The sequence below is a fragment of the Patagioenas fasciata genome, chromosome 5 (assembly GCF_037038585.1).
Source record: "Patagioenas fasciata isolate bPatFas1 chromosome 5, bPatFas1.hap1, whole genome shotgun sequence".
In the NCBI taxonomy this organism is placed as follows: domain Eukaryota; kingdom Metazoa; phylum Chordata; class Aves; order Columbiformes; family Columbidae; genus Patagioenas; species Patagioenas fasciata.
Window position 1 is genome coordinate 2,035,178 of NC_092524.1, and position 20,745 is coordinate 2,055,922.

The 20,745-nt window shown below is 54.7% G+C and overlaps 2 protein-coding genes across 3 annotated transcripts in view; both read right to left on the reverse strand.

Moving 5' to 3' along the window:
• KDM2A (lysine demethylase 2A) overlaps window positions 1-17,707 on the reverse strand; it is a 41,503-nt gene extending 23,796 nt beyond the window's left edge. For both annotated transcript variants that reach the window (XM_065839191.2, XM_065839189.2), the window contains exons 1-3: window positions 17,620-17,707; window positions 17,173-17,200; window positions 15,671-15,775 (exon numbers count right to left, since the gene is read on the reverse strand). In XM_065839191.2, coding sequence (XP_065695263.1) covers window positions 15,671-15,775; window positions 17,173-17,200; window positions 17,620-17,639 — 153 coding nt within the window. In that variant the 5' untranslated portion in view covers window positions 17,640-17,707. The remainder of the gene's footprint in view (window positions 1-15,670; window positions 15,776-17,172; window positions 17,201-17,619) is intronic.
• Window positions 17,708-18,557: 850 nt separating this feature from the next.
• On the reverse strand, window positions 18,558-20,636 carry RHOD (ras homolog family member D). Its single transcript, XM_065838627.2, has 5 exons — window positions 20,504-20,636; window positions 19,803-19,890; window positions 19,387-19,496; window positions 19,086-19,224; window positions 18,558-18,987 (listed from the first exon to the last, which is right to left on the reverse strand). The coding sequence occupies exons 1-5, from the start codon at window positions 20,630-20,632 to the stop codon at window positions 18,824-18,826; spliced, it is 630 nt and encodes a 209-aa protein (XP_065694699.1). The 5' UTR covers window positions 20,633-20,636; the 3' UTR covers window positions 18,558-18,823.
• Between the last annotated feature and the right edge of the window lie 109 nt (window positions 20,637-20,745).

Consider the following 20,745-nt stretch of genomic DNA (forward strand, 5'->3'; position numbering starts at 1 on the left):
CAGAGACAGCGCCGTTTGTGGGAACGCTCCCCAAAGCCCCTCTGATAAAAGTCAACCTGGTCTGAATTAGCCAAGCTGCCTTCCCCAATTAGGGACGCTCTCGTTATAAAGCATTCGTACTGACGGTTGTGCCGGCAGGTGGTCGAGGACAGGATGGGACAGGAGGTGACGCAGCAGCTACTGTCACATCTGCACCAGCCACAGATCGCCCCCTGTAACACAGAACTTCAACCTCACGCTTTCAAGAAGGCTGAGCAATTCACAAATAATTTCCCTGCCACCAAAGCAGAGCTTACCTCTCCCCGCTGTCAACATCTCATTCAATTTGCTTGGTTTCCCACAATAGCGGCACAAAGACCTCAGCTGCAAGGCAGGAACAACAGGTCGCTCCTGAATGTGGCATCTCAGGAAAAACCCTGAAACTGATGTTTTCCAAGGGCCTGTCCACATGGCCCTGAACATTAAACAACCTGGAAAAGGGCTGCGTGTTTGCAGTCCTTTGTCTTAACTCGCAGCACCGGGACTGTGAGCAGGAGTACTTCATTTCACTGTTTTTAACAACACGAAGATAAAACTAATTCTACATACAAGCTTTGGCAGATAACACCTTGTATAAATGCAGATAGGGAAAGAAGAGCCCTGAGAAAGTACGCTCCGGGTGTGCCAGGCAGATGCAAACCCAGGGCTTTACTGGTCAGTCAGTGCTTAAGTCCAAGAGAAAAACCCAGCCCAGCTGTTTGCAGCTCCACACACACCCTCAAGACGCTTCCTCACCCCCATTTGCTGCACAACGACAGTTCTCATCCCACCTCAAATCGCCTTTGTGCTGATGAGCGCTGCGCGAGGGTGCGGAAGGCTCAGGTCATACGGGCAAACACGCCAAGGAAATGCAATTTGTAGCTTCCCCTTTGTGTTTCTGCGCTTTTAGAGAAAGAAACGGAGGTCACGGTGCTTTCTTGTCAGGTCTTGTCCAGCTGAAACGTGCCTCAAATCCTGCCCGGTGACGCTGTCAGACACCGGTGCCTATTGCAGCTCCTGCTGGGACACCTTTGGCTGCTCTGTCACAAGGACGGCAGCTGCAGGAGACTTAAAACTATTTTGCAGTATCTTGCTCCCTACTAAGTCATACCAGGTAAGTTCGAGGCACACCATGCTAATAACCTTCCAGCAGGACAAGTCTTTCACTTACCGTCACTGCTAGGCAAGCCTAAGAAACAAGGCCCAGAACTACTGGCCCCAGCAGGCAGTTCTCGGTCATTAATTAGAGGATGTGTCTAACGAAGCAGAGGATGCTGGGCCCTGTAGTTCATGTGTCTCACCTGCTCTGGGCGCACTGGAGGACCAGGCTGTGATCTGCGTTTTGACCTACTCACTCCAGACACTTGCTTTTAGTTGGTTGGTTTTGGGAAAAGCAGCTGTCTTGCCTTTGCTGGGTACAACATTTCACCAGATGAAAAAGGTTTGGCATGCTAAATATGCTATATCGTACTATATCCAAATTAGTCTCTTGATAACTTTATATTTGGGTCCCAGGCTGGAAGTATAAATGGTATTTCAGGGCTCCTAGTTAAACAGTGGTTATCGAATTAGGCTGAAGCTCAGGCATCTCCCATTTGAGCACCAAACCTCGGGAGACCTGGGCTGGAACACGGCTTCAGCCACAGTGACCAGTTGCAGCCATCTCTCACCATAAAGAGCCAAGGGGCAGCTGACAGCACTTGCTCGAGGCCACCAGCAGCGAAATACAGTGCGAACGCACCGTGCAGGGGGATAAACAACATACTGGGAAAAGCCCTTCTCTGCTGTCACCTCACAGGGACGCTGGTGACCGGCTTTTGTGCTCACATTTCCTTCATCTCGGCGGAACGTCCGACGGCATCAGCTGGCTTGTTCTCAGGGACTCCGCTACAGCCGCTGCCAGGACAGGACAGACAGGGCGACACGTTTTACACTATTTAAGTGTAACTACAGCAGGGCTGAACAGGCCTCCCCGAGACAGCTCTCTTGAAGATTTCCTTGAAGAACACACACAGTTACTGCCCTGCTCGACTTCACGCCACACCAGGCATTGTCTGTCCTTCTGGAAGTGGCGCCGAGCCAGCGTGGGCTCTGGATTGTGTAGGGCAGCAAATTTAACAGAAACTCAAGCACACGGCCAGGCCTGATCCAGATCCCGCTGGTGTGCAGTGCCAGCTCTAGCACATGGTCACTCTGGTTTGCCCTTTGGGCCACAAGATTGCTTTGCGTTGGTTAATCCTGAGCACAAATTAGAGTTTGGAGGGCAGATCCCACCCTACATGAATGTGCAGCAAGTCATCCAGTCACTCACTGACAAACTTGGAGGTTTTATGACTGAAGAAACACAAGATCTTAGAGAAGCACAACACGTTTCAGAGGATGCCGCTCCACCCGCTCAACCTGCTGTGGACTCGGATCACACGGAACAGCAGCAATACAAACTTTGCTTTCCCAGCTAGATCCACCTGTGGGTCTGCACCGTGGGACTGGGGAACCGCTGCGACTCCTTCCCTGATCTTATTCACCGCACAGCCTCCAAAGCCACACCTCAAAGGGACAAACGTGAGGAAATGAGCAAAAACACCTTCAACTCAAACCCCTTTGCCATGAGGAAACGGGGATGCAGAACACGGAAGGAAGGGAACTGCCTCCTCCAGCTGAGCAAATTCCAAAGCCCAATGCTCTTGTCATCGGCAAAGCATCAGCCACAAAACCCCCTCTGCACTCCCTGCCAGATCAGCTTCGCTCGTTCCTGTGGGCAGGGGAGAGTCCGGCCTCCTAATTTGCACAGTATGGAGAAGAATGGGATCCCGGTCATGGCTGGGGACCCAAAAGTGCTGCCACAATACAAATAGCTCCCATCAGTTATACAACATCTCTCGTGTTCTCGGCCAGGGCCACGGAGCTTTCATGTCATTGTTGTCTTGGGAGGGTGGGGAAAAGCAACATTTCAGCGCAGGGAGAGCAGACAGGAGGGTGGAAAAGCTTCTGCACTTCCAAGCGTGCGTTTTGGGGGGGGAAACAGCATCTGCTGGGACTTCAGGCAAATCTCTGCAGCAGTGTTTTCCCCTCCTGGAGTCTGCAGCTTCCCCACGGCACTGTTACACCAGCTAAAGGTCCCAGTTCCCCAAAACTGGGTCTCCATACGAGGATGGACATGGTCAGTGCACAAGCCCAGGCACACTCTGGGACCCCTTTTCTTCTCTGATGTGCTTTGCTCCTCACCAGAATTGCCATCTGGTTAAATAACTGGCTACAGGTGACACCTGCCAAGGGCAAAAGACCCTCAAAGCCATGACACGCCAACGCCAATCTCACCTCCACAGTAGCACACACTGCGAGAGCCGTATTCATCCTTCCTACAGCGTAAAGTTTGATCTCCCCCGGGGAGGTGCCGGCTGGTTTGGTGCCACAGTCCACGCCAGGGTTGGGTTTTGGCTGAGCCCCCTGCCCAGATCACTCCCGCTCTCCTAAACTCTTCCTGCTTCTTGATGCGACCCCATCCAGCTCAGCCCAAGCATGGGCTGAGAGTCAAACATGTTACAGATATATTTCTGCTGGACAACCTCAGCGCTCAGTATTAAGCAGTAATATTTAAATATTGCTTTTTTTCCCAGCTTTGTGATATGCATTAGGATCCAGGCATTCTTCACCCTGATGAGAGTTTTACTAAGAAAAAACCGGCAAGCAGCCCAAAGCCTTTCTCTCTGTGTCAGGCAGGGTCAAGATAAAGGCAGTTTACTCATCCCCCAACACCAGCAGCCAGCAATCCTCATCTAAGAGAGCTGTTCTTCACCATTTCTTCCTGGTCCTCTTGGGCACCGTTCACTTAAGGTAGGAAATAGCATGAATATTAATCCTGCAGACAGCTCCAGCACCATCCCTGCTATTCTGGTCCTTTCGCCTGCAGTCTCCTCCTCCCAGGGGATGGGTTTCATGCAGCTCCATGGTGGAACTCCTCAAAACCCTCCCTTGGACACCTCTCTCCATCAGCTACCTCTGAAGGCAAAGGAACTGACAGTTGGCTGAAGAGAACCAGAAGACTCTCAAAAATACCCCACAGGAGAGTAGAACTAGTACAAGGTCACATTTGAAAAAAGAACAAGCCGTCCTTTCGCAAAAAGAGCCTCACATATTTACAGAGTGTAATTTACAGGGTATTTTAGTCCCTGTCCTGTCTGCTGCCATTCCCTCCCTGATCTCCTGACATCTCCATCTCCCAGTCCCCAGGGAGCTTCCTCCTGCTTGGCCACAGCTGCTTCCACCTCGGGACACCAGAGCATCCCTCACTTTGCCTCTTCCCCTTCAGCTGCCGCCTTCCCAGAGCAGCTCGTCTGCTTTGAACCCTTCCACAACCCTCCCTTGTTCCTTTAGAGGAAAGATGCTGACATGAAGAACGCAGTCGGGTTTCACTCTTGGTTTTGAAATCCCTCCTTCCAAACTCCCCTCGCTGCAGGTATTTTCACTTGCACAGAGCAGCGTGATGTACCAGTGGATCTCACATCCACAACCGGCTGCCCCACAGCCCTCTAAGTTTATTTTGCTGAAATGTCTCCAAACGGGTAACAAACCAACAAGCTCAACTCTCTCCAGTTTACGAATGTAACTTCTCACATGCTTTTACAGCAAACAAGTATGGCTATCGTCTAGGTAAATCCAGACCTTCAACATGCAAACTTCTTGACGGGTGATTTAATCTTGAGTGAGTACCTGTGGCAAACGGCAGTGTCCAGAATTCATCCTCCCAGACACCATGAACTAACGCCACCCCTCAAAGGTAATGTGAAATCCATTATATCAATGGGAAAGGTCCCATTCCTCTGGGAAACCACAAGCGAAGGCAGCAGAGGAAGCAGGGTCCTCTGTGCCTCCCCACCCTCCATCACTTCAGTTTCTCCTCAGCTCCTCTTCCTCCCAAGCCTGGGAAGGAGAAACTGAAACCCCATCACCTTCTGTCACCCTTGGGGTACAAAGGGTCCTACAGACATGGCCTGTGTCACTCTGTTAATATTTCAGCTCTGCAGAGCCGTTTGCTTTGCCAAATAAGCGCCAGTGCCCCAGAGATGACAAGAGGAATCCAAGAACTAACCCAGGTTAAATGCCCCCATCCTCTCCTGTCTCTTGCTCAACAATCGGCGCATCCCAGGTTGCACATTCCTGGACAGACAGACTGAAAGCACCAGGCTGAGGAGGGAACGGGGATCCCTGCAGAACTGGAGCCCTTCCAGGCTTCACAGCTCCAGGAGGGATTCCCATCACGAGCAGGGCTGGCGGCGTTTCAGACTGCTTTGGTTTGCACTTTTGGGTTATGAAACTGGACGTACACAAGCAGTAACTGGGGAATTGGAGCAAGGCTGAAAGAGGCAGGTGGGGAGACAACAGCAACGGGCCAAGGAGAACTCCAGCAGCTGCCACTAAACCACACGCTGACCAGCCACAGCGGCAAAGCCGCGAGACGGAGGAACACAGATGGGCCAGGCTGGCAACAGGCTCAGTAAAGAAACACTCTCCCCAGGAAAGGACATGGCTTCTCATCCAGTCACCCGCAGTGCATTTCACACGCAGCCAGTGTCCCAACCAGTTTTTACGGCACTTCTAACCCTCAAGGCACCCATACCCACTGCCAACCGCAGCAGCCCGATACCTGGACAAGCCCTGCTCGGGTTCTGAGAGAGCTTGAGGAAGCTCCTGAAGGACCATCAAATCTTCCAAATCCCTTTAATTACCTCCCACCCCTTCCAAACCAGAAGAAATCAAAGGAAAAAACCCCAAACCTGCTGTGTAGAGCCCCTTCCCTGCCAGCATGTCCCCAGCACGTGTGCCATGCGGTCAGGCAGATGAGCATCGCCAGCTCTGTGACTGCTTTTGCTTTGCACAGGAAGACAACAGAGCATCCCCAAAACGGAATGAAAGACCAAGCTTCTCCAAAAAGGCAGGCTTGAAAATTCAATGCACTTAACCCATTTTCCCACTTGGGAAAGAATGGACTGTTTACCTCCAGGCTGCTGAGCCCACACAGATCACTGGGCAGAGACCCAGCAGAGCTGGCATGAGGGACGGATGGAGCCACCTGCATTTGGGGACAGAGACAGCACTATGTCAGCTCTGCACAACTTCACCCCACACTGGGACAGGCAGAGCACCTCTCTGTCCATGACACAGTGGGAGTTCATAGGACTAGCTCTGAATTTCCCAGTGTCCCAAGCCAGCTCTGCAGAAACCTGTTCCCAGTTCTGTCCCATCACACAAACCAGGCTGAACCACAGGAAAACTGGGACAGCAAAAGCACAGGAAGCTCTGGGGTTTGTGCTGCAATTCCTGCTCAGCTGTCCTTTAAAGATAATAGCAACAGGCTGCCTGAATTGCAGGCTGTAGGGTCTAGGATGCCCATGAAGAAGAAAAGCAAGCCAGGAGCACTGGGATGAACACAGACAGTGTGTGAAAACAGCTACTAGGCAGGAGATTTCCTCTGTACTCTGCACTGCTACAGCATCGCTGCACGCACAACCTCCCCCTTTGCTCCACAAGAAGCCCCTTCCTGACTCCAAATGGGGCAAAGGGGCTCAGCAGTTCAGCGACACATGGAAATATTTACGCACAGCGAATTAGAGGCGCTGAGGCAGTCTAACCCTAAAGGAGCACACACTGCCAGCCCTCTCCTTTCCAATTCCAGCTGCTCAGCTCGATCCCAAAATTACAGCTCCTGAGAGCCAGGGGTACAGGGGAGAACAAGGGGGAAGCAGGGCACTCTTGGACTCAACAGCACAGGCCAGCCTTTTTAAAGATTTATTTATTTTAAATACAGGCTTTTCTGCTCTTACACCTTCTGATTGTTCCTCCAGCGTTTGCTTTGTTGTCTCTCCAAGTTGTGCAGCACCACCTCTCTTCTCTCTCACCCTGCAGACTTTTGCCGTGGCCTCATGAAAAGTTAGGTGAGGTAAGAGCCAACATCAAAAAGGACCATTCCCTCCATATATCTCGCTTGTAGCAAGAACGTACCTCTCTGGTTGGGATCTGCTTCTCTAGATAACAGTTCCACCAAGCAACGGCCTGATCCTTCCCCTCGTGCCTTTTATCAAGCAACTTCTTCTCCCAAGCTCTGCCAGGACTGGCCAAGACATGACAGGAAGATTCTGCCATCAGTTCCCAACCCTGAGGACCAGTGCTAACAAAAACCACAAACGATGGTCACACCCTGGAGCCTCTTCCTTGACATAAAAGGGTGTGGGGGTGTGTGGGGGGTGGCTGTATTAAAAAAAACACTTGTTTGCGTACAGTGTGATAGCTAAAACCAGGAAAAGACAGAAAGCAGACAGTACACTAAAGCTGTACTGTAGGGAGGAAAGTTTACTGCTGCACTCATCATCAGGATGATCTGTTCTAGTTGACAGCAGTAAAAACTGCCAGTTCCCCCCCATCTCCCCCCAACAGGTTGCTCACAGACACGAGCACATCACACACAGCACCATGAATCACATATCACCTCTTCAGGCAGCATCAATGCCACACAAATTCACACCTTCCAGGCACCCGACACGGGTGGAAGCGCTACAGAGAGTGCACCAGACAACTGCACACGCAGGAACGCACCTGCCCCTTCTTACCATCCTGCGATCTGGGCACATACCCCACAAAAACCTTCTCTGCTTCAAGTTCCTGGAACTTCCAGAGGGATCCACAGTCCCTGGCCAGCCAGCTCATGCTGTTTACTACCTGAACTGTTTGTACAGCAACAGAGATCCACAAGCATGGACACACAGAAACAGAACAGAGAGAAGCCCTGTCAGGCAGATCCATCTCCTCACCCCCGTCACGGATTCACAGGCTACACTTGGTCGCCAGGTTTATCTGAACCAGCTCAAGTGCCAGCAAGCACCACCTGCAGACAGCTATGAGCTTCCTCACCTGGTTCCTAGGAGCTGGGAAAACAAAAAGAGAGGTAAAGAGGGAGGATCAGCAAACAGAAAACTCCTGGTCTCTCCAGATGAAGCTCCAGGCTGTATGAGCAGCATCAGTGACCTCCAGCAGCTCATGCTCATTCTCATTACACCACCCGGGAGCCTCTAATTTCCCCATCAGATGAGCAAGGACAAGTGAAAATGAGCCAGTGCGGTCCGACCGTTAGCATGCAGGTTACCTCTAGCTGGGTGGGGGACACACAGCACCGAGCGCTTCTTAACTGCCCAAGATGCAACACGGAGGCAACAGAGAATTTGCTCCCAGAGCTGCTACTTGGCAGCACTGACATGACCTGAGAGGTACAGAGTTAGAGAAGCAGAAATAGGCTTTCACTGCTCCTTAGTCCCCAAAAATCAGAAGTCTTTAGTGTCATTGCCAAGGGAGATCTGCAGGTGGGCAGGACAGGGAGTTCAGACTGCTTTGGAAAGGGCAGAGGAACACCAAAGTTCCCTGCAGCCCCCAAAAGGCCCACACCCCATCCTGAGCCCTCCAGAGAAGGAATCGAGCCCGGAGCAGCACAAGCACTTGTACAGCAAAGAGTTTGGTCTGCAGCTCAACCAGCTTGAGATCACCCAAGACAGAAGATAAATGTGATGCTGGTTTCAAGTTTTATTGATAGGCTTTTTGATGATGCATTTGGACAAGTGCAGTCACAGATACCTTCTTAGCTTCAGCCAAAACGGTTCCAGATTCTCCAAGCGAACTGGAGACAACACTTCCAGTTCCGAGATACATGCTCCCCACCTTTCTTGCCTCCCAGTGCTTTTGCCAGCTTAGTATCTCCGATATCTAATCACAGACCCTATCATCCTATGGTGGGGTTTGCTCTTCCCCTTTGCTCTCTCTTTTCCCAAGGCAAACAAGCGAGAACCTTCTCTGTCCTCATCTCCCTCTCCACCAGGACCAAGAAGGGACAGGACACCCAGCAAGGCCAATCTGCCCAGCTGCAACAAACTCCTGTTTTCCAAGCACTCCAGATCATGCTCCAGATGTGCTGTTTGCTGCCACGGCTGCAGGACACCACACAGTGATCCAGCGTGGTATGCCATGTTCCTCCTCACCTTCTGCCTCGTCCACTTGCTTTAACCTCTTCGAGCCAAATAAAAGCAGATCAGGCATCATGTAGGAAAGTCTGTGAACTAATAAGTCAACCCTGGCAGCAAATCGAGCTTTCCAGAACTAAGGCTACCCACTCAAAGCTCACCCGTCATTTCCTCCTCTGGGATCAGCAACACTCTTCCATCATCAGACATCTCACTCTGAAGACAACTAATTGCTTTCCCCCATAGATTTTCCAAGGACAGTGTTAGTGCACCACCTTGTTTTGCACCTTCTGAGCATACCACCGCTTCCCCCACATGAGCCACTTCTCCCCAAAATCCAGCCAGTGACCTATACACCCCTGTCTGGGTGGCTCCTGACATAATTAGTCAATAATAAAAAGGTACTGGGGACATGCAGACTGCTCTAACCTGTCCGTGTCACCTCCAGCTGGGATAACCATGTGAAAACCTACTCTTGCTTCTCAACAGGAAACATAAATATAAATTGCAACTTTGGTAACTCAAAAGTAACTCCTGGTGCTCCAGTGCTGTCTGGCTGCTCAGTCAGCACCGCAGCTTCCAGGACACACTCACAGCACAGCCAGGCTTGGGACAGTAAGAAACCAGCAGATATTTACCTCCTGCGCTCCTCTCTGCTGATACAGAACATCATCTCATTGGTTTCCAGGATGTATTCTTCCAGGATCAGCACGCTCTTGCATCTTTCAGCATCTAAATGCTCACAGGGATTTCTAAAGCTTTCCAAGGACAGCCTTCAGTTGCTGCTGGCTTCCACCAAAGAGCTGCCCAGATCAAATCTGAACAGTCCCTAAATTATTTAGAGCTTAATTATTACACCTAGGTCATTTGGAATGACTCATTTGTAGCAACTTCAGTTGGAGGCAGAGGGATGTGGGAGCGATTAATTACCCCATTTGCGCAGGTCCTGTCTAGACTAGGAAACTGAGGTGTGTCCAGAAGACGAGGGACATGTGGCCAGACAGGGTTTCACACAGGGCTCTCTAGCAAACAAACTCCTCACCTTTTCAGGCAACAGGACAGAGCACCACTTGACAGGGCAAGTGATTTCCCCATTTAACAGGGGGACTATGCACAATCCCCCAGATTCTCACCCCAGCGTGCGTGGTTCATCCCACGCTTCAGGACACGTGGGAACTACACTGGTTTGCTCACCACAGCACACACGTACCGGTCCCAAAGCAATGGGACCAGCTCTGGGAAAGCTGGTATCAGCAGAACTGGCCCCTGTCACCACGATGTGAGGATGACAAACACAGCTGACACAAGGGATCGTTACCTGGTAGTGAGCAGATCACAAGGAGCACAAACAAGAGGTCAGGCTGAACCTGAGGGGGAGGCTTTACTTGTTCTATTCCACAGCTGGGACAGTGTGAGCTGTTCAAGATCAAGCAAGGGCAGCCGCTCGACCAGCACAGCCGTGTCCTCCTCTTCACCACCTTACCAGACACAAGCTGATCTCCCTCTCACAGCTTTGAGGCCATCTATCCCCTTGGCAATGTGAGAATAAGTGCTGGAACTTCACCACAAGTGTCACATGAATGCCACCATGTGTGGGCTTTCCTTGTCCCATGGGTTGTGTCCTGCATTTCACATTGTCCCATCCTGCAGAAAGGGCTTAGTACCAATGATACAAAACAACGTGGAAACCCCAAGATTAGAGCTGCTGTGACTCGGGGCACCCGTCAGAGCCAGCTTTGCCATCCCTCAGGCACAGGCAGGGCACACTGGAGCGCACTGGTGCCGCTCCACAGCGCACAAGCTGCAAGAGAAACCTTTTCCTCCACGTTCGCCAAGCCTCATCCCTCAGCTGATGACTCCACACACTGTAAAGCTCATGTGAACTCTCGCCCAGGGGATAGCATGGACACTGACATGTAAGGACAGGTTTGCTAAGTGCTGTTTACAGGAAAGGCCTCGAGTTTTCGGCTGGTAGGGACAGGAAGAGGCCTCCTCTCAAATTTCAAGTAAGGCTCTGACCTGAAGGCAGGACAGGACTGCCCCGAGCGACAGGAGAGATGGCATTTCACCCTGACTCCCCTCTCACCTCCAACACCCAGAGCCCTTACCAGCGGGTGGGTCTCCTCCTCCACAGGCCATTTCTGGGTGTCACAGCCATCTCCGATGCCCAAAACAAGGGTGCCAGTGCACCCAGCCAGGGATGGTCGCTCAGGAGACCCAAGAGCCACAAAACCTTCAGCAGGAGTCCAGAGGGAGGGTGTGGATCCACCGCAGGCTCTGCCAGCGGCAGAGCCAGTTTAAGAGGTTCCTATCCCACCTCATGTCCCTATCTCACACTGTCACAGTCTCACCACATTTGCTGGTGGGGCACTTAGCACCCTAGCACTGACAACCATTTGGATTAGACACCCCCCTTGCCAACTTTCATCTAAGGTGTGAGCCACAGTGCCCCGAGGCAGCATACACCTCAGGGGGGAATCGGCTTCTGAGACGCTAACAGAGGGAGGGAGAGAACCTCTTAAACCAGCTCTGCAACACCAGTAATCTTAATTCGGAACCACACCCTGAAGATAAAGACAGCAGCAGAACGACCATGAGGGGCAGAATTTGTCATTAGGGCAGTGGCAGCCACTCCAAAGCGTCCAAAGCTGCTGCTCTTCGCTCCTTATCCTGAAAGTATACAGCACTTGAGTAATCTCAACTCATGCAGTCTTGCTAGTCCTAGCTCACAGTAAAAGCCTGGCAAAATTAGCCCCGGAGCAGACGGAAGACAAGATTTCCTCATGCTTCCAAGACCCAGGAATATTCAATGGCTCCCCTGCAGAAGGACGGGCAGACGCCAGCCCTGCATCCTGCTGAGGAACCTTCAGCACATTCGCACAGCCCTGGATGGGTGAAGTGGCTTTGTGTGCGGTGAAGACTGGAGTAAGAGAGAAATCCCTCCCACCACATACACCCCTCACCTCCAGCACACCAAGCATGTCTTTATAATGAAGTGTTGGCTCAAACAGTCCCTCCAGTAGCCCCTTCCAGAGACAGACTGGCCAGCTTGCCCAACCAAAGCACCACCAGGAGATTCCTTCCCTGCTGATGATCCCACACAGATGTAACCTCACCAAAAAAATTAAGTTACAAACACGCAACAGTTTCTCCTGTTGAGCTCCACAACCTCCTCTGTAAGGAAACCAGACAGCCTGAAGCAGGCAGAGTGCCTGAGCATTGCAGAACCAGACTGACTCAACTTCTTGTTCTCCAGTGCTGCTCACGTTGCCATTCCTGCTTTCAAAGAGTCCAGGTGCCAGCGTGGCCGTGGGCTCCTCATGGGGAGCTCAGTGTGACATGGGTTGGGTGCGACCACCCAGTGACAGTCAGCAGGGGACTCGCCAGTCTCGGAGAGGGACCATTGGCATTGTTAGTGCCAGGGCTGGACTGTCACTCAGGCTGCGGGACACAATAGAGCATTTCAGCTCCTCGATTAAGGCTCTGCAAAACACACATCTACAGCTTATAAATCCGACATCTCAAACCAATCCCCCAAGTGCTGCCTCATTATAGAGCCGAGGAGCAGAAACTTATACGCAGAATTAGTAGAAAACTACTCTGCAGTGCCTCAAGTCCCATTTTCCACTACTCATGGCGCAGGGAGGCCCAGCTGAATTTTTGGGTGAGGAACATGGATACGCTTAGTCCACAGGCTGCCCTTCCCTATCTGTGTCAGCCTCACCGGGACACAGTTTTGTCCAGAATTTGTTTTGGATGAGTGCAAACATCCTCCCAACGACACCCCTGCATCCAGACCAACTCACCCCCGACTTTATCACCTTGGGAGCCGTGGATGTAGAACCTAGGAAGCGAGCACAGTTAGAGCAGCGTGACCCACCCAATGTAAACGTCATTATGTTACACAGGGATGTGTGAACTGGCAGAGATTTCTTGTAGGAGTGCGGCTACATCTGAAGCAGAGATTGATTTCTCCTCAAAACGCAGATCTATCACCAAATACTGACAAATCCATTCAGAAAATATACACAGATCAGATTTTTATTGAACCAGAGGAAGATAATAGTATTGCTCACTGGAGAAAATAACATGAAACGCTCAAGGCTTTCTCTACATCCCGATGGAAGGCAGCCTGTTTGTAAGGCCAAAAGATGCTGTTGGCATAATTACCCTCGCACGCCAGATAACAATCTTCTCCTGCCATCTCGTGCCACTGGTACCATCACACCATGCTACTTGCCCATGCAATTAATTCAGCTCCTTCACCACTATAAGCTATTCTGGTCAAGGCTGTTTGGCTGGTAGAACTACTATCACACTTGGATTGCTTTGTTTTGTTTTGTTTTTTTAATATATTTATTCTTATAAATGTATCTTTTTACATCTCACACCCACATCGATCCCCAGTCACACACAAGAAACGCAGCTTACAGCAGCAGAAACATACTGTACTATCTACCCGCTTCCCTACCTAGAAGTTTTAACGTAGGCATATTAAAACAAACTTCCAAGACCAAGGCACACGTAGGAGTAGGATATTCAAACAAGTCCCATTCAGCACTTTTGTCTTCCTGGATAATTCACCCGTGATTCCTGATTCTGCAAGGGCCAGAAGCACTAAGAGAACAGCTCCCCACACGCATCTTGAAAAGAAATAATAAACTTTTAAAGGTCCTTCAACACTGAGACAGCAAAACAAAGCAATGAGGTGGAAGCTCCCAGGAAAAGCAAAGCAGGAGGCACAAACTAAACCTCACCTACCACACAGGGGTTTTGCCTCCTCCTCTCGGCTGCAGAGACAACATGAGGACAGAGACGCCCAGGTGAGCTGCATCCTCTGCTTGCTGCCCATGAGCCTTCCCAAGCCCCTTACGCATGCAGCTCATCCGTGTGCAGGCATTTATCCAGCTTAGCACATCCTGCTGGAGCCCAGGCCACCGACACTACAACAGCAACTCTTCTCAACAACTTTTATTTGTGAGATTATAAGCATTTTTAAATGGGTACAATCCTGGCCGCTAGTCCCCTTCATCTGTCATATTGTTATCCAACCGTTTTGGGTTACTTCTGGTCAAAGTGTAGTGGAGATGGTAATTTAACCAAAATTCGAAGCTGGCGTTGCCTCCAAGAGAAGCTGTCCTGTAACCCTGGCTGCTGGCTATAGAAGTGGTCGCTCCCCAGTCACACCAGTACCTTGAGCTGCACAGCTATGGGAACAAGAGCATCAGGACAAGGGAGGAGGCGGGACTGCTGCTTTTGGCGTTGCCAAATCAAAGCGTTCACCAAAGCACTTGGGGAAAACAAGTCATCTTGAAGGGCCCATAGATGTATTACAGTTTGAGTGGTTTTTTATTTTTGCAAGTGCTTCCTCAAAAAAGAGAAAAGATTAAAAACTACTTAAAAATTTGAGTCATTTCAGGTTCCCAAAGTTGGCTAAGGTGGCTCACTATAAATGTATAGATGCCTGTCAACAAATCATCTAGTACAATTCTCTCCGCAAAAAGTAAATGTGCAATGGACACCAAGAAAAGGAGCATGTTTTCAGTAAAACGGGCGCCTGGACAAAGCACAACCTCTGCATCACCCTCCTCTCCACAGGGGCCAGTGCTGGAATAACCGTTTCTACCCTCACTAGAGGATTTCTGCCCCCAGGCTGCCTCCAAGGCATGTGCTGGCTACAACTCGCCAGCACCTTTTCTGTGGCCAAGCACCCAGCAGCAACAAAAACAGCAAAAAGAACTGCTCGCTCTTGAGGGCAAAGCTTAATGCCAGGCTGCCTTCCACCGAATGATTTCAGAGTATTAACGGATAAGGATTTACCTTTACAGACAGCACCTTGAAGGTGAGGGTACAAGCACCGCTGCTCCATCACAGCTTCAGCTATCATAGAGTTGACACAGGGCCTTCTCAGAACGTTTACAACGGCTTCAAAACAACGTGAAACCTGCACAAGGCACAGCAACTTCCCTCCTTCCCCAGGATCATCATCATCTCGGACTCTCAGCTACTCCCAAACTGCTCCCAGTTACGGCCCAACTCCCAGACTGGCAGCTTCACACGGTCCTTTTAAACAGCAGCGCAAACATCAGACAAGCCAGAGCTCCTGACAGGGCCTAACTAGGGCCCGGCTTTTGGAACAGCTCCCTCCGAAAGAAAATACCAGGACAAGACACGTGCACATGTGCACAAGTAAATTTGAGCTTGAAGCTGAAGCTGGTTTTCTCAGATTTCGCTGCACACTCAAATCAAGTCCAGGCCAATGTAACGGTAACACAGAGTATTTCAGCTTCTCCACTTGTTAGAAACACAACACGGAGAAAACCCAGCATGCCAGAAACTACATCAACATTGCATATTTCTATCCAGCAGCTTCTCAAAGCGTCTCACCCGGTCTCAGCCTCTGGTTGGAAGAGGCTCTTCCAGAGTTCAGTAGCTGAGTGCCCTTCATTAGGGCCAACTTTGTGACACAAACAGGAGCCACAAAGCCATCTCACCCTCCGCCAGCTGAGATAACACCTCTGAGCAGACCGCAGCGACCCGCCACAACACTTTCTTTGGGTAGTTTAAACTTGTTGCTGGTAAAAGTCTTTTCTTTCTTCAGTTGCAACTGAACCAATAACAGAATATGATTGTTTAGAGCCAGTACTGACCAGTCTTTGGCTGTAACGGATCCTTTCTTCCTCTGGCTCCATCTCCGACTCTTCTGAAGAGAGTGAGAAGGACACTCCAGGACTGCTGTCGTCGTCCTCTTCGTCCTTTGAAGTCAGAGGGAAATAGTGAAGCAGGGTACACAGACACAGGACACCTACAACTCTCGTTTCTTTGCTCATTTTGAGGCCGATTCTGTATCACTGTGCAGGGGTAAGCGAACACAGTGGATGAGCCCACCTCAACTTCTAACGCTCCCATTCTAACTTTAGGCATGACCCAGGGTAAATGACTTTACCAGCTGTTCTGTAACACGACATGAGCTGCAGGTCTCAGATGAGGAAAGAGCCTCTTACTCTGCTCTACTGCCCACAAAAGCAGCAGCTCAGTTGGCCCACGCTGGGATAGGAAACAGGCAAAGTACTGTCAAACGCTCCGTTTTCCCCAGAGTATATTATGCGTTAGAGAACCAACTCCTCCAAACAACACGGTTGCCATCCTCTGGATATCCTGTGGCACTTGGGAGACGCTAAATAGGTACAGAACATCTCCCACAAACAGGGAAGGGCGTGGGGGATCCCTCCTACCTACAGCACTTAGGCACGGCTCAGGTAGGGGACTAACTCGCGTCTTCACGCTCAGATCTCAAAATCTGCCACCTTGTGACACCGCGCAATAACACGGGAAAGCCTCCCAAGGTGTCAGATGGCACCTCAACTTTTTTTTTCATTTTTTTTTAAAGGAACAGAATGAAACCAAAGCCTACATCTATCTCAGCTCTTAATTCCCGCACTAAACCTTCGGCGACGGGATCCGCCACCCCGTGTAGTGTTACAGAACCGCTACCACAGCGTGGGGAGAACTTGCCCCATCCTGCTCTTCCCCGGCCCTCCGAGTCACGGTTTGACAGCGGAGCGCTCCGAGCCCCGCTCACACCTCCCCATCCCTGCGCCCGGACCGGGCTCCCCAGCCCAGCTAAGCCATCCTAAGCACTTTCCCCACACTTGCTCAAGTGTTGATAAACAGCGGCACAACCGGAGCGCAACACAGCGGCCGAACGGCCCGCTCGCAACCCCCGCTGCCCCCGAGCGGGACGGACCCCAGCCCGGCCGGTCACCGGCCCCATCCCACCCCCGCGGGATCGCCCCCCCGTCCCCGCCCGGCGCAGGAGGGAGCAGCCCCGGGCCGGCAGAACAAAGCGGCGGCGGGGGAAGCCCTGTGCCGGCGCTCAAGACGTCAGTCCCCGGGGGAGCTGTCACCGGCACCTCCGCCCCCGGGAGCCGCCCGCCCCGCCGCCCCCTGCCCAACAACTTCCCGGCCCGGCGGCCTCCCGGGGACCGCGGAGAAAGGGAGACCCGCCCGCACCCTCCCGGCCAGGGCAGCGGCCCCGCCGCCCGCGGCGCGACCCGGCCCCTCAGCGGGGGGGACTCGGGGAAACTTCAGGGTCGGCCGGGGGTGGCGGGTCGGTGCCGGGGCCCCCCCCGCCCCTCCGCGAGTGGCTCACCAGGTCTCTCCTGCGCCTTTGTCCTCTTCTAGCGCCGAGACGGGGGGAAACAGAACAGACGGAGGAGGAACCCCCGGGTCAGGCAGCGATCGCGCCCCGGGCCCGGGCCCGGCCCGCCGGCCGCGCCGCCCCGAGCCCCCCCGGCCCCGCCGCCCGCCCCTCCGCGCCCCGCCGCCCCCGGCGCGGCCACCGCGGCGAGCGGGCGCTGACAGCCCCGCCGGCCGCCCCGGGCCTCCGCTCGCTCCCGCGGGCCCCGCTCCCCGGCCCGGCGCCGCGTCCGCCCGGCGCCGCGTTCCCCCCCGCCGCCGCCGCGGACCCGGCGCCACCCCCCCCGGCCGAGTGGCCGGGCCGCCGCCGGCCCCGCCGCTCCCCGCCGTGCCGTGCCGTGCCTCGTCGCCGCCGACCCGCCGCCCCCCCCCCCGGCCGGGACGCGGTTCCCCTCCTCACACAGGAGCCGCCGCCGCCATTTTGAACCCGTCAGAGTCTCACATACACACTGACTCGGCCGCCGCACTGCGCCTGCGCCGCCCGCAACCTCCCCTGACCCCCCCGCCGCCTCCCCCGCTGCCCTCACTGCGCATGCGCCGCCGCTTCCCCCCTTCCCCTCCGCCCGGCCCCGCTCCGGCGCCGGGGCACCGCGCGGGGGCGCGCACGCAGCGCAGAGGCCACGCCCCGCCGGGGCGGGAGCGAGCGCGCACGCGCGGCTGGCCACGCCCCTCCGTCCCGGACGGCCCCCGCTCGTGCGCTCGGGGACCGGCGCGGGACGGGACGGGTCCCCGCGGGGACACGCGCACGGGAGCGCGCGTACGTACGCGTGTGTGAACATATATGTGTACATATATGCGCGCACACGCTGACATCTGCGTAGGTGAATGCGCGTATGCGTATGCATACGTGCAGACATGCCAACACAGACAGAGGGACGCGCACGGCCCACACACACGTATACAGGCACGCCTATATACACACAACACACCTGTATACATACAGCACACATGCATACGTACCTATATACATGCAGCACACCTGTATATGCATCTGTACACCTACAGCACACATGCATATGCACCCATATATATACAGCACACCTGCATATGCACCTATATACATGCAGCACACATGCATGTGCACCTGTATACCTGCAACACACATGCATATGCTCTATATACATGCAGCACACATGCACCTATATACACGCATATGCACGCCCCAGCCATATGGCAGGAGGGGGCCCATTCCCAGAGGCCGCCTGGCCGCAGGTGACATGACCCCGTTCCCCCCCAGTGCCGTGCGTGGCTGTCCCTGCCTGCAAGGACCACATGGGGACCACGCCACGGTGACATGTGTTCAGCTTTAATGACAGAATTGCACCCAGATGACCCCGTGTGGCCCCTCCCGTGCTGGCCTGCCAGCGGGAAGGGGACCCCCTTCCCCAAAAATCAGTTCTCTGCTCCCAGACCCGCCTGCCCGTGGCGCTCGGTGCGGGCGGAGGACGCTCGGACGCTGGGTGCCGTGGTGGGACGTGCTGGCACCCCATGGCAAACAGTCCTTGGGACCGGCTTGTGGGGACAGCAGCGTGGCAGCGGTGGTGGCCGGGAGCTGAGCGCTGTCCCGAGCCGGGGGGACAGCAGCAGAGCCCAGGGGTGGGGGCTCAGCTGAGCACGCAGCCCCTCCTGGGTCGCTTCCTGCGCTGGCTCCGGCGGGCGGCACCGAGGGCGGCGCTGCAGGCCACTGCAAAGATGTCCCCGACGTTCTCCTGATACCTGGCCGAGCACTCCAAGTAGGACACGGCGTGGACCTGCCGGGCCATGGCCTCTCCCTGGGGGGAGACGCAGGGTCAGACCCCCCCGGGGAGCCTGGCTCCCCCACCACCTCGTGCTTGGGGACATCCCCAGCCTGATGGGGGGTGGCACTTGCCTGCTGGTAGGAGATGGGCTCCAGGTGTCCCTCCCGCAGCTTCTGCAGCACCTCCTGGTCCCGCCGCAGGTCGGTCTTGCAGCCCACCAGCAGCACCGGGACACCCCTGCAGAAGTGGTTCACCTCCGGGTACCACTGCGGGGGGATACGTGTCACTTGGGGGACAGGGACATGGGCCGGGCAGCAGCCCCAGCTCCACGCCACCTCCCACGGAGGACACTCGGGTCTGGGACAGTCCTGCCACCTCCCATGGGGACGACATGAGAGGCTGGGACACCCCCCCCAGGGTTGCGCTACCTTCGTTAGGATGTTGTCAAAGGTGTTGGGGCTGGTGACATCGAAGCAGATGAGGACAACGTTGGTCTCCGAGTAGGACAGCGGGCGAAGCCTGTCGTAGTCTTCCTGTCCTGACAGGTGGAGAAGCCAACCATTACACACCAGTTCCCTACTGGGATGGGTCCCCTCCAACCTGGGACCATGTTTGGCCCCCCAGCTTTGGGGCATCTTGTGGCTCTGGGGACAGAAAGGCATCACTGCTGAGACTGATAGCCTTAGGGATGGTGGCTGGCTGGCTGTGAGTTAACCCTTTATCTCCCATGGTCTCCCATGGGGACACCCCCCACAAGGCACGACCCACAGGTGTGGGACACCCCGAAACCCCCAGGCTGGAGGGAGGGGGACATGACTGCCTGTCCTGTCCCCTGCTGTCCCACCTGCCGTGTCCCAGAGGTGGATCTTCACATGTTTGCCGCCAACCTGGAGGGATGCCGTGTACTTCTCAAACACGGTGGGGACGTACACCTGGCAGGGGACAAGAGGGGGACATGGGGTAGGTCCCACCCGCCCATGAGCAGTGGTGGGGGGGACCGCCACGGAGCTCTGTGTGCCCAGGACATGGCACAGGGAGGTACCCGGGGTTGGGAAAGGGAAATGGGGGGGGCAGGAGATGGTGGTGCCACCTGGGGCAGGTGGGGTGGGGATGCTCCCTGTTCCCCACAACCCTGGGACTGTGCCCCCCAGCCCAGGGCAGCACCGAGCCTCAGGCAGGCGGGATGTCCCAGTGAGACCTGGGGGGGCCGGGAGGGGGGTTCTGGGGTCTCTGTTGGCAGCCCCCGTCCCTGCACCCCTCGGGTTCCCTATGTGCCCTCGCTGTAGGGCAGACCCGGCCCCCCGTGACCCCCCAGGAGAGGCAGAGGTGCCCGACCGCCCACCGATGGGGGGCTGCTCTGGACCCCCATCAGACTTGGCCACCCCCTGCCCCAAGCCCCCTCCGACCCCATGTCCTGCTGCCAGTGGCCCTGCTGCCGCCACCGTGCCCGTCCCGTTCCCCCCGTGCCGCCGTTCCCGGGAGCCCCCCCCAACCGCGACCGGGTCCCACCGTGGCTGAGCTCGCAGGGGACACGGAGGACAGTACCTTGGGGAAGTCCCCTCTGGCAAAGGCCACCAGCAGCGACGTCTTCCCGCAGCCCCCGTCCCCCACCACGACAGCCTTGATCTCCGCCACGGGGGCTCCCGGGCTCGCCCCCCTCTGCTCCCGCTGCATGGGGGCGGCCGGCGGGACCACGGAGCCTGCGTGGCCTCGGCGGGGACAGGGACGGGGACAGGGCGACCGGCGGCACCCGCCTGGCCCAGGGTGCGGCCCCCACCCGCCCGCCG

What these genes read in the sequence shown, in the direction of transcription:
- RHOD (XM_065838627.2), bottom strand. Translation starts at nt 20,632, where the DNA reads ATGCAGCGGGAGCAGAGGGGGGCGAGCCCGGGAGCCCCCGTGGCGGAG. An exon ending in CCACCTCTGGGACACGGCAG is followed by an intron (nt 19,497 to 19,802) that starts GTGGGACAGCAG and finishes TCCACCTGTCAG; the next exon opens with GACAGGAAGACTACGACAGG. An exon ending in CATCTCCTACCAGCAGGCAA is followed by an intron (nt 18,988 to 19,085) that starts GTGCCACCCCCC and finishes CCCCCCAGGGAG; the next exon opens with AGGCCATGGCCCGGCAGGTC.